The sequence below is a fragment of the Limulus polyphemus genome, unplaced genomic scaffold (genome assembly GCF_000517525.1).
Source record: "Limulus polyphemus unplaced genomic scaffold, Limulus_polyphemus-2.1.2 Scaffold3356, whole genome shotgun sequence".
NCBI classification, from domain to species: domain Eukaryota; kingdom Metazoa; phylum Arthropoda; class Merostomata; order Xiphosura; family Limulidae; genus Limulus; species Limulus polyphemus.
The window spans coordinates 90,172-103,613 of NW_013668966.1; the positions used below are offsets into that span (position 1 = coordinate 90,172).

Consider the following 13,442-nt stretch of genomic DNA (forward strand, 5'->3'; position numbering starts at 1 on the left):
ATTCTTACTGCAAGAAACTGTTGAACAGCACAAAGCCAGAGTTCTGTCTTTGAGTAGCCTGCCTTTCAGCTTGAGCTCGAAGCCTAACTTTACGTTGTTCCAAAGTCTCTTCCTGTATTTGAGCAGCCTGTCTTGCAGCTTGTGCTTGAAGTCTTTGATTGAGTTCTTCTTCTGTTTCAGCTGCTCTTTGTGCTTCCATTCTGTTAGCGGCAGAAGACTTTCCATAGAAAGGGCATTTCTTGGGTGGCATAATACCTGTATCACTAAACAATAATTTGCAATTCACAAAGTTACTAAATCACTTAGCATTATTTAAAGAAAACTACTTTTGGAAATACTGAATTGACAGCAAGGTGATCTGAGTGTCTCTTGCCATAATGCTTTCTATGTGCAAAATGTGCTTATGTTTGTATGATTATTACAAAAAAATGGTGCAGTAATCATTAATTGCCAATTTCGTCATTAAATACTACACCAAATACAAAATAAATAGCAACATTAAATTTCTTGTAAAAACTGGTTATTATGAAGTTATTTTAAAATTTGTAAGTTAAACTGTTTGGTTTGCTATAGCGAACAAATAAATAAACTTCCTCTTTTATGTATATAGATATAAAACTAAAATGTTTATATGTGAAAACTGTAAAGCACATTTATGTATAAAAGTAAGTTTCTACTATACAAACAAATCTTTAAGTTAGTAGCTCATTTTTCCATTTATAGTGGTAGGAGATAAAAATATAGATATTAGGTAACTCTGTCAGAAGTTTTGTAAAAATAAAGAACAAGTTTGTGACAAATCTTGCTCTATCTTTCCACAAAATTCAAGTGTGATGGGAAAGAGATTGATGAAAGGGATCATATTATAGATAGGCAATAGCAAAGTTCGTAACACCAGGAAGCCATAAACATTGAATTCACTGAGTTAAACATCTGAGATTAGAAATACGTTTTCTACACCTCACTAATTGACTGTTTATTAATAATATGATGCAGATTTTAATTTGAAGTTTTGCTGAACTAAGGGAGAAGAGTTCGAGGTTATGTTGCACCTAGAAAATGGAAACCTGCAGCTTCAAGGAAGCTGGAGACTGCAACAGTTGTTAAAGCCTTGCCATGAAGCTGTTGTGCAGGTATGTGTAGTTACTGGTGATGTAATAATGTAAAACTGACATCACATGTATAGCAATTTTCATACTAATAAGTGAATACGATGTTTACCCATTTCATATTACATTACTTGCTTTTGTTGTTTCCTATCTTGCTTAAAATATAACTTGTTTAATGTGTCTTTTTTTTTTTTTCGAAGGGGAAGATTTTATTTAGTGACTGATGTGTCTTGGGGCTTTTAAGTGCTAAAGACACAGAATGTTTATAAACATGGTCTGGTTGTATTCCCCAAGATCTTTTTTACAAGTATGTCTAAAATAAAACAATTTTAAGGGCACCTAGCTTTTTCATACCAAAGGTTAACATCTTGAAATAAAATATCCAAATATTACAAAAAATCTAGGGGCAGGAGAGCTTCCTCTGACCTACTTAAAGAACATTTCTGAAGTTAAATCCTTCTTTAGACACTATAGACACATAGGACTAGTGCTTAAATCTGGTTTCCTGAGTACAAGTTAAAATTCAAATCTTTTTTTTTTTGTGATCATTTGTTATTTGTATCAGAAGCTTCCAAAATTTATCACCTAGTTAAACCATTATTAACTGGTTAAAATTTACCACATAAACAACCATTACTAATTAGTTTGAAAATGCAAAGCTGATGCTTATATTAATTTTTATTGTTAAGGGAACCAAGTAAATATTTAGACTTTTTCTGTGAGCATCACTCAAAAATACCAACTCAGAATTTGAAAATATTTTCAAAGTTGCTTTAAAGAGCCCAGCTTCACCTGGGATGTCAGTGGGGAGAAAAATAGATCTAATTTTGAGGAACAAAGTACTATTCAAAGATCTAAATTATGTTATATGTTTAAAAGCAAGGTTGTGGTGTTTTGCTGTAAACTCCACTATAGTAAGCTTCACAAGATCAGCAAAATGAAAACTGTACAAGTATACACGTTCAAAACTATATACATATAGAGAGAGATGGTTTACATGAACAAGTACTCTCTATCTACATTTGAAGGTTCAAACGTAGTGTGCAATGTACTGTATGTTTTATCACCCCTTTAGTTAAAAATAGTAAATTTTGAAAATTTTGTTTTTCCTGGTTTCTTAGTTGAATACAGTGCCACCCTAGTAGGTTACTAACTTTCACTTCCCATCTGTGAAGATTTAAAAAGCCTATTTGTCTAATTCTCTTACAGAAATAACAACATTGTTTTTACTTAGAGAGCTGAGTTATTCATGTTGGTGAATCAGATAATGGTTGTAAATGGACTCGCTCGTGATCTTCACTGCCTGTTGGCTAGCTGATCTAACAAGAACCAGTATGTTACTGTTTTTTATTGATGAAAATGCTGGGGCTTGGAAGAGCAAACTTTTAGAGGTTTCATGTATGTTTTTATTCAATCAATTTGTTCAATAGAATCCTTGTAGGTTTAGGCTGATATATTTCCCATATTTAATGTAGAAAGAACTCTTTTTTAAATTAGAATTGTGTGTTACTCGAAGATAGTAGCTTTTTTTTCTTTTCATTTAAGGAGAAATCCTAAATTCTCATGCAGTGTTAGATGTACATCTCCTGTAAATGAAGTTTAGTTTCACTTGTTTAGAGTGAGTACCATAAGGCTCTTGCTAGTGATACAGAGTTGCTTACATTTTCTACATGTAAACGATTTTTAGAATTTGCTCCATTATAAATGTGAAACATAGTTAGTGGAGCATTGGATAAGGCAGACTAGGATCAAGATAGCTCTGGGTGAGAGGAGGTAAGTACCTATTGGAAATACATTTTCATTGGAAGAAAATGTTAACTTTTGATGTACAAATAGATGATTCACTTGTACTAAGTACTTTGGATGTACAGATTGATAAAAATACAAAAACTAGTCATGGTGTATTGTCGTACAAGGTAGTTTTAGAACTTTAGAGTTGTAAAAGTCAACTGTTTATTATTTCAATTGTAAACATTAGTTGATTTAATGATTTAAGTTGTTTTTTTCCAGAGTCTGAAACAGAGTCCTGAACTCAATATATTTCTACTGGAGTTGAAAGATTTACTGGTAACAAATTGTAGTTAGTTATCTTTTATGTGTTTTTAATGATAAAATTTCGGGATATCAGAATTTTATCTCAGCATACAGAAAACTAATCAATAAATTCAGCCCTGATTCTCCAGACACACATTAACACTTTCCTTTAACTCCTCTACCAAATGACCTTTTGTTCTACTACCCTCAGAATTTTACACAAAGAACAGTTTAATGGCTTTAATCTTACAAGTTTCTTTAATAACTTGGAATACTTCAATTATATCATCAATAATTTTTAGTTTTTTTTAAAAAGAATATATTAGAGATTTCAATCCATCCTTCATCAAAATAAATGGCATAGTTGGGACCAGAATACTATTCCTGTAATTTTTTCAGGGATTAAAAATAAGCACATGTATTTACAAAATAAAATTTATGTATGATGTTTTATTTTATATATTTAATACTTCTAACTTTCTATACAGTGTGGCTATCTTCAAAAAATTTGGCAGTTTTTCGGTTAATATCACAAGTCTGTCACATACAAAAAATCATATTTTTAGTGAAGTATTTTTAATAAAATAAAATAAAGATTTGTCCATATGAATATATTGAGTATTTGTTTTGAATAGATCATGTGCAAAGTAATTTTCATGTTAAAATTAAAAATACTTTTCCTCATCTTAGAAATCTCAAATTTCCTTTGTGTAATCTCTAAAACCTCTTAAATGCATTTCAAATGGTTTTATGTAGTAAAGCTTTATAGTTTATCCATTATTTTGTCTAACCTATCTAAAAACGGGATCGATCAATTCGACTGACCTCGTAACCACAAAACAAATGTAAGTAAACCTAAGTTACACTTTTTTCTTTCTAGAATGACTTCAAATTGTAACATGAAGCTACATTCGTTTATCCTAAGTAGCTTTAAGTTTGTAACAGTATACATCTATTTATAATTAAATTTTATTGTCCCTTGAACCATGTCTAACTACTATTTGCACCATTATAAGTTGTAAATCATTTAGGGAATGTGCAGGTCATGTTACGCTATTGAATTACACTACCCACGAGCTGCTCATGTGTGTGCCTATAATTTACTATAATATTATTATTATTATTATTTATTTTACCTAATCTAATCTTAAAAACCTAAAAGTTACATTTTAGTTACTTTTATAATTATACATAAAGAATAAACATGAAAAACAAGACATAAAATACTTAACCAATCTTTTTTTTTCGTGCTGTCGGTTTTTTATACTATAGATAGTAATGCATTTAATAATTTTTATTTAATTAAATAATGTACCAAAGAATATAGACTTAATAACATGCAAAAAGTAGACAACTTCCCTTACTCGTGGGTCACACTAGTGGAAATTCAGGATTTTTTTAAATATTGCCTTGTAGAATTAAGAACTTAAAACGTGTATAGTATTAGAATATGGATTATTAACTAAGATTTTATGTTATTCTAATTGGTATAACATAAACAAAAATTTAATAAAATTTTAAATGTAAGACACTAAAACCTTGTGTCATGCACAGTAAAGGATACCTGTGGTGATAGGGTTAAAATGATGACTTGTATATATGAATTTACACAAATAATTATTTTATAATATGAAGAATGTATACATTAACTAAAGATAATATATAATTTATATTCTTATTACTAATGTATGTCAGTTGTATATTTCATATATTCATATATAATTCAAGGATCAGAAGTTTATAAGGATTTAGTTTCAACTCTGACATAAAACATTTTGCCACTACACCACTGATCAGACAGTGGTCCTTAAAGATTAATAATTATGTCTGCATGTATAATAGAGCAAGCAAATTGTAAAAAGAAAAGTGACTTTACATTTGAATATGTTCTACTCATTTCCTTTTGTTTTGTTTTTTCTCCTTAAGTTTATACAGCAACTGTAAGAAATTTGTTGTCACCTCAGATGTGATCTGATTCTGTATGTTCTTCAACCAAAGTAAATAAGTATATTTATGTATAATGGTTATTTCAATAAAATAAATCTGCTGTTCGTACTAATGATTGTTGTTTACATGTATTTATTTTTAATTCCCATACTGTAACTTAACCCCTTTCACAAATAGTTATTTTTGTTCAGTGCTGCCCTCTATATCCAAAAATTTATCACATGCTACAAGCCTTGAGGTCCCATGATCAACATGGTTCAACTGACTTTGGACAGATAAGCTGTTATACTGCTATATATTTTGAATATTTTTTTATCTTAATATTTATCATGTGACAACCCTCCACCAATAGGATTGCAATATACCCTCCTGACGCATGTGATTTCATTTATTCAATTGTACTGAACTATCACGTTTTTTCTTCATGCTCTCTTCCCAATTGATTTTTTATTAATTTCATATGAAATGGAAATATGTTTCTATGTTTTCTTTTCCTTACTATAACAATTTTAATTGATCACTTACTTTTATTGTTCTTCACATTTGTTAGGTTTTCACCGAAGTTTATGATTCCATTTCGAAAGTGATTTCATTTACTTCCAGCACAATGACAGCTTCAGGTGGCAGTACTTTACTTAGGAATTGTCAGCTTTCATATGTCAGGAGATCGATTGTTATATGAGTTGACCTTTTTTGGGCCTCCAGTTTAGGGGCCTACACAATTGGACTATGGTCTGCTGACTTTGGACAGATAAGCTGTTATACTGCTATAGATTTTGAATATTTTTTTATCTTAATATTATCATTTGTTTTTATTTGGCTTCTATAACTTAAATTTAGTTAGATTTGTAAATACCGAATGTAAGGTTAGGGTTTTCAGTTAGAGCTTAGTGATATCTTTTGTACAACAATGTTAGATTAGGCTTAACAAGCATCTTTGTTATTTTAGGCTTACCTGTCATTAATTTTATTGGTAAATCATAAATTAGGTTAATTATATTGTTTTCTTGAACAAATACCTTCAAATATTTTTTTATTGTCAGTACCCATGTACTTAATTTTACAATATAAAGACAATTTTAGTTTAGTAATTATTTATATTTTCTACTTCTTACAATTGATTTGGTTTGTGAGGACCCCAAGGGCCTGGCTCTGCCCATCCTTTTCCCACTATTGCTCGCTGCCTTCCTAAAACTGCCAAACCTGTTCGGACAATGTAGATTTTGACATTTTTTCCTCCACCTGATTATGGCTTGCTTCCAAGTCTGTTAGGCATACCTCGGCCTTTTTTTAGACATGTTTCACAGTTTTGTTTTTTTTCTCCACTCCTCCAGACATTATGGTTCATGTTGGGTCCTTTCGTCTCTTTTTGAAAGAATGTGCTTGCATCCCTTGCCTCTACCTCCATGGGTTTTGGTTCATTTTGCCTTAGCTTACCATAAGGTGGATTGTTTTTTATTTTCTGGATTCTCTGCACTTAGAATTTCTGTTGCCTGTATGGGGGTGGACCCTGATGATCTTATATTTTTATTCCTCATCAAGATTTTCAGCCTTTATCTTCCTCTGTCAACTCTCCTACAGGAATTGTTTGCTGAACATTTCGTTTCTGAGGCATTCCACCTAATTCTTGGGGATTTTTGTGGTATGCCTCTCACCCTCTTTTACCTCCATCTAAGGGTGATTACCATCTTCACCTCTATCCCTACACACTTCTTTGCTTTTGGAATCTTCTGTGATGGGACACTGTCTTGTACTAAGTTTTTTGTGGTCCATTTTTACTTGGGACTTATGGCTAGCTCTTTTTCTCCATAAGTCTAGGTTTTGTTTTGGTTACTCCTGTGACTTTAATGTCACATGGAGTATCTGTGATGCTCCAATCAAGTTTTCTTTTTTGGTTGCTCATTTGTCTCATTCTGAGCCATTGCATTCTTTATTCATGTTTCATCTCTGGCACCTTCCTGTCATTTATCTGTCCTATCTCTAAGGGTTCCTCCATTAGTCGTGTATTCTTGATGCTGATTGGAGTTCTGTGATTGATCTGACCCACCTCAATCACTTCTAGGTTATTTTCTATTTTACTATTTTGTTGCTTATCATCACACTCTGGTGGGCCATTTCTCCAGGACTGAGGATGTTCAAGGTAGATGTTTCACGTTCTTATACCCATGTTCCTATTTTTCCTCCTTTGTGATGCTATCTTAGGTTTGTTCACCACCGAGTTGGGTACCAGTCTTGTGCCTTACCTTTCACTCTTGTTTTGGATCTTTTAGTCTTTTGTTGAGTGGTCAGTTTTACCTGGCTTCAGCATGATGGGGGATTGTATTTATACCACAACTTGTTCTTCTGGCTTCTGTTAGCTCATTCCATACTAGAGTTGTCACAACATACTCATCTGCTTCTAACCCATGCAGCTTGGGTGGTTGGATTTTCCAGTTGGAGAAGCCTTTCCCATTATCTACATGACATTCTTGTCTTTTGGGGGGTATCTTTTTCAACACCCAACTCCATCAGGCCTATACGTCTCCTTTTTGACTGCTTTTGATGGAGCTTTACTATTAACTATCTTACTGCTAGTGAGGTTCTATCACATTGGTGGATGTAGCTTCAGGGGATTCTGCATGAACCATAGAATCTTGTTAGTGTTCCTTTGGATTTCCCACTTAACTTTCCTCCTTCCCTTTTTGATGAGGTGCATTGGTGGTTGAACAAAGCTCTCACGTTGTCGAGACCACTTCATCCCTCCTTGTCGAGATTTCTTTTCCCTGATGTTGATGTTGGGGTACTGTCAATCTGGTTTTCTTGACTGATTCAGCTCGATCCGTTTTTTTGGTCTAGGTTGATTTTTCCTAACCTGTAGTTTGGCATCTCGTGTGGCATGTTCTTTTTTTTTGTCATTTTCTTTCATCTTCCACCTTTATTCTTAGTCATATTTGCATGGCCTTCTATATATGTGCTCTTAGTTGCTTAATTACCCTCAAGGCTTCTTTCTGTTGGTTCCCTTTCCCACAGTTTCATTCCCTGATACTACTCCTCTGTTTGTGAATTTTTCCTTCTTCCCTTACCAGTTCGATTCGATTTTTGATTCATTTGTTGTTGTTTTTTTTCTTTCTTGTTTCCTTCTTCCCTTAATTCCTGGTGTCTTCACTCTGATCAGGCACCTTACATTTTACCTGCATCTCACCCCCCATCGTATATTGGAGTACTTCTTCCTTTGAGCACTGGGACAAAACCTTATATGTTTATCTCCCATTATCTGTTTCTTCCTTGTTGGGGTACTGTCTTCAACCTGTCACCATCATTTACTCTTCAGTGAGATTCTGACTGAGTAATTTACCTTTTTATTTAAATACCTTTTATTTTCAGGGGGGCATGTCCCTTTTTTCTATAAAGGATCCTGCTCTGTGGCAAGTGGTGCCTGTCCAGGTATCTTAAACTAGTCAAATCCACACTGTAAGGCCATGATGACTTCACATTTATAATTTCCATGGCCACTAAATGCACACTGTTGAGATGGGGTGTTCCACAAGATCACTTGCAGATTTTGTCTCACAATATATATATCTGTTTCATTAATATGCCCATTCCAGACCATACTGACCCATGGATTTCATGGGTAAAGCAGAAGGGGATAGCTGCCCATCCCTGACATTACTTAGATTGAATAAACCAGGAGTGGTCTTTATTTCAAAAAGGGCTTTCCTGGTCACTCATTGCACTGTCTCTGATGTTAATGTTCCTCCTGACTCTCCACTTCATTTTCTCCTCTCCTTTTTCTTCTAGTGGAGTATGGGAGTCCTTACCACTTTCCAGTTCCAAACTGCTGGGGTGGTGGATCATGAGGTATCCTCCTGAATATGATAGTAATATATGATACAAAAAATAATGAATCCATTCAGTTGAGAGTAGGGTGGTGGTGTTGTGCTGATGTAGATGATGATATATCCTCCAAGCTGATGCTCCATCTCTGAATGGGTTTATCCAAGGGGGATGATGTAGCTTTGGTATGAACCATCAAAATTGCAGTTCACTCCTTCAATTTGGATCCCTCTTCCTACCCCTACATGGATGTTGTTTCCCAATAGCTGGGTTTTGGATTCAGAGCAGGACCAATTACCATAAGTTCTCACGTGTGTTACTGGTGTGTGTGTTGCCTCACTCAATTGGTCTCATGTTCATTGCTAACGTGTTGTGGGTTATGGTGGATGAGCATGCGGGTTGCTTCAGTGCTTACTCTTGTACTACCCCATGAAGATTTCCATATACCGAGAATGATACTGTGCTGGGGGTGGTTCCTGTTTGATTGGTTTTCAGTGGCATGTCGCATAATAGAGGTATATATCTTGATTCTTCTGATCGTCCGGATGTCGGGTTCCTGAATAGGGAACTTATTATCACTTTGCTCACATGTGCCCTGTTCACAGATTTGCAGGCATGAAATCTCCCTCAGGTCTGCTAAACTTGAGGCAAAAACGGTATGATTCTCTTTCCTACCTTCACCTGATGGCTGGATTTTGGATTGCAGTTGACTTGTCACTTGTATGATCCTCTTTCCTACCCCCACATAGATGTCAGTTACCAGTGGCTAGGTTTTGGATGGTAGTTGACTTGCTGATGGTATGATCCTCTTTTCTATCCCCACATAGATGTCGGTTTCCAGTGGCTTGGTTTCAGATTGTAGTTGACTTATTCATGGTATGATCCTCATCCTACCTCCACATGGATGTCAGTTCCCGATGGCTAAGTTTTGGATACAGTTGACTTGCTGTGTTGAATCCGTCATGTCCTACCCACTCTACACCTTGGGGCACATCCTTTTACTTACATTCAAGTTACTGTTTTCTAAGGGATTTAGATTCTGTGATATCATGTGGTTAGGATCCCTATCCAAACATTATTCTCTCCCTTTTGGATGTGCTCCTCTCTTTTTCCGGCCATGTTTGTAACACCTTTTACTATACTGGGCATAATGTATACCTGGTACAGATGTGGTGTGGTCTCCCAAGTAGGATCCTCTACTGCGAGGATCTCCACTTTTCAGGTGCTCTTCAAATGCTTTCAAAGGGTGCTATTTTCTTTCTTTCTTTCGCACTGATCCCCCCACTTATTGAATGTGGGATTTTAGCTATATTTGTGAGAAGAAAGTTGCCGTATCGGAAGATATAATTTTCCAATACTGAAAATGTATTTCTGATAGGTACTTACCTTCTCTCACACCTTCCACCCTTCCTCCACACTGAAAACTGGTGCTTCCATTTACTGACAAAACTCTGCCAGTGATAATTTGGTAGAATCAAATAGAAGGAGTCACATGCATCAGGGGGGTGTTGCATTCCTATGATGATTTACATGCAAAATGCAGTTGAACCACGTTGATTGTGGAGCATGTGGGAGCTCAAGGCAGCACTGAAAGAGAATAGCTGTATCTTTGAGAGGAGGTAAGTACCTATCGGAATTATATTTTCAGTAGAGGAAATTTATTACTTTTGTTTGTTTAACTCAGATTTATATTAGTGCATTTATGTGTTTTTCTACATTAATACAAGCATATTAATAATATTGTAACATTTTTCCAGGAGAAACAGCTAAGACAAACCAAACTAAGAAGAGAAATCCTTCTTCCCCCACCCCAGTACTACAGTGCACTGTTGTCACATATAGCTCAGAGTGGTTGGGACAAGTAGGTTTATATATGTATTGTGGCTCATGAGAGATTGAAAGGCATGAACTTGACTGATTATAGTTTGAAAATGTTTTATAAATTTGTTCAGCATTTGAAACTTAATTACAATATTTTAAAAATTTCAAATAAAGAAATAAAGACACTAAAAAAGAATAGAAGTATGACAGAAGTCAAAATTTAGTACATAGTCAGTTGGAGGTTCACAGTTAATGTTTTTTTTTAAAACATTAAAAATTTTAAGATAATTATCTTTTATTATATTCCTGATGGAGCTTAGAGTATGTTTTAAATATTTGTTTTCTACTATTTGGACTTCTCAGTGTGATAATATTTTACTTTTGTTGTCTTATTTTGTATATGGATTTTTTTTTTTATAAATCTAGATTTGGGGTTAAGATAGTAACCCACAAGATATTCATAAAAAGTACAGACAGTTTTTGTGATTAATAGAATTGTGTGAATGTCAATCTTTGGTGTTTTTAAAATATTTCTTCTGGCACACAAATCCTGTCTTATTTTACCTAAACCAATCATTATATTTTTTGTAAGGCGTAATAAACTAAATTGGTAATTAATCATCCTTTGTTTCAAAAACTAATGGGGAGAGAGAAGAAAGTGTATTTTTATAATTTATTTTGTTTTACAAACCTACAAAAAAAAACTGATCAGAGTGTGTTTAGTGCAGTGGTTTCCTTGAATGAACAATTGCCAGTTTATTTTAATTGGTGTATTATATTTTTTCGTATGTCTCCTTTGGTTTCCAAAATAATTAGTAAAGCTACATGTCGAACATCTATTTACGATTTTTGTTAATCTGTATTAAACACTTTAAAACTAATAAAAGACCTATAGATGAGGTTGTAAGGAAGAAGACAATATAAGAATTAATAAAAGGATTAATACCTGGAAAAAAGAAGATGCAAGGATTATAGTTTGAACAAATGTTGATACAAAAGTAAGCAAGTATGAAAGGAATTATTGCCCAGGTAGTGAAGATAAAAGGATTATTCCCTGGGCTGAAAAGGATGCAAGGGTTGTTTTCTGTACTAAGCATGATAAACAATTAAAATCAGAGTATATCTAGGAGAAGCATTTTACATTAAATTTGTCTTCTACATCTGCAGTTCCCAACCTCTGATCTGCTGACTGGTCCACAGAAATATTCATTGAAAAAAAAAAGTAACTCCTTTCAAACTTTTCTACGACTTTATGTATAACTGTGCACTTTGCGTACTTCTAATCTATAAATCATTTACAGAAAGTTGAGAATCTTATACTAAAATGACTTTTAATATGTAAATTAGCAAGTCATGTGGCAATCACAGCTGATGTAAAGTTGCAGTGGTATAGCATGTATCAGAGTTAAATTTTGACACTGCCATTTTGTAGGTAGTGTGGTGCCACTGAAAAGTAATTGTTTTAGGGAAGGAGATCAAATAGCTCTTACTGATGAAGATGTGTTCAGATTGGGGGTTTAGAATTTACAATATGGGGATATTACTTTTAATTAATGGCATTGAAAAACAAGGGAATGCGAATCATCTTTGGGCACCATGACCATCCAGAAAAAGACCTGCAATGGGTCATATCCCAGCTGTTGTAAAAAGAAAAAGTGCAGCATTTCATAAGAGATGAGAATCAAAGAACACAAAGTCAGTGTTAAAAGCCATCAGTGTGCCACAGGCACAACATAATGAGGAAGATCTCTGTCTGGAAAAGCCACACAAGTCATATATACAAAAGTTGCTTTCACAACATATGTGTTCAACGATTGCATCTCTCAAGCAGCTGTACAATGTCTTCATGTTATTTCATACAAAAACATACTGGTCAAGTTGCAAGATGCAGCACCCATGGATTTCTGTTTTATTATAATGTACCCAAGTTCAGATGCTGTATTACAGGCCTATATACTTATTCTGGTTTATAAGGTTCTTTTCAAAGATTTTGTTCTTCATTGGGAACCACTGTTCTAAGTAACTGATTTGAAACATTATCAGATGCAGATCCAAACATCAGTAGATAAAGAACAGGTAATTTTACAAATGAAATTATAAAGAACAACAACTAGTTCTTGATTTTACAATATATTTAGTTATTATAGCTTTCTTACAGAATTAAATTCAGTGACCCTGACCTCAACACATTACTTGTCACAGTTTTTTTCTAGGATAGAATACAGACCTCCTGACCTCAGAAAGTTGCATCTCCCAGGTTTCTTCTAGGACAGATTACCTACACACTGAATTCAGTGCACTACATCTCACAGTTTTTTACTAGGGTAGAATACTTAAACTCTCTCCTCAGTACACTATATCTCATGGTTTTCTTCTAGGGTGGAGTACGTAGACCCTGACCTTAATACACTACATCTGAGAGCAAAAGATGAGAATGGAAGATTACACATTCTGCAGTTACATCTACCTAGAGAGGTGAGGGTATAACTTCTGCTGATACAATTATCTAAAAATTGAGGGTACACAGTCTGCAGTTCCGGCTACCCAACTAAGTAACAATGCACATTTATCTGTTACACCACCCTGGCATGAAAGATTACTTATTCTGCTGTTAAATTTACCTAAAGAAGTAAGGTTATCCATGTTTACTGTAAAACTAAGCTCACGTGGACCGTGGTTAATTAACTTATTGGTGTAACATAAGATATTTTGCAA

At 34.2% G+C, this 13,442-nt stretch overlaps 1 protein-coding gene across 4 annotated transcripts in view; it reads left to right on the forward strand.

The window, feature by feature from the left end:
• The window catches only part of LOC111088222 (E3 ubiquitin-protein ligase FANCL-like), a 37,715-nt gene that overhangs the window by 4,265 nt on the left and 20,008 nt on the right, over positions 1-13,442 (forward strand). For all 4 annotated transcript variants that reach the window (XM_022397660.1, XM_022397656.1, XM_022397658.1 and 1 more), the window contains exons 3-6: positions 1,026-1,133; positions 3,120-3,176; positions 10,664-10,767; positions 13,106-13,202. In XM_022397660.1, the coding sequence (XP_022253368.1) occupies positions 1,026-1,133; positions 3,120-3,176; positions 10,664-10,767; positions 13,106-13,202 (366 nt within the window). The remainder of the gene's footprint in view (positions 1-1,025; positions 1,134-3,119; positions 3,177-10,663; positions 10,768-13,105; positions 13,203-13,442) is intronic.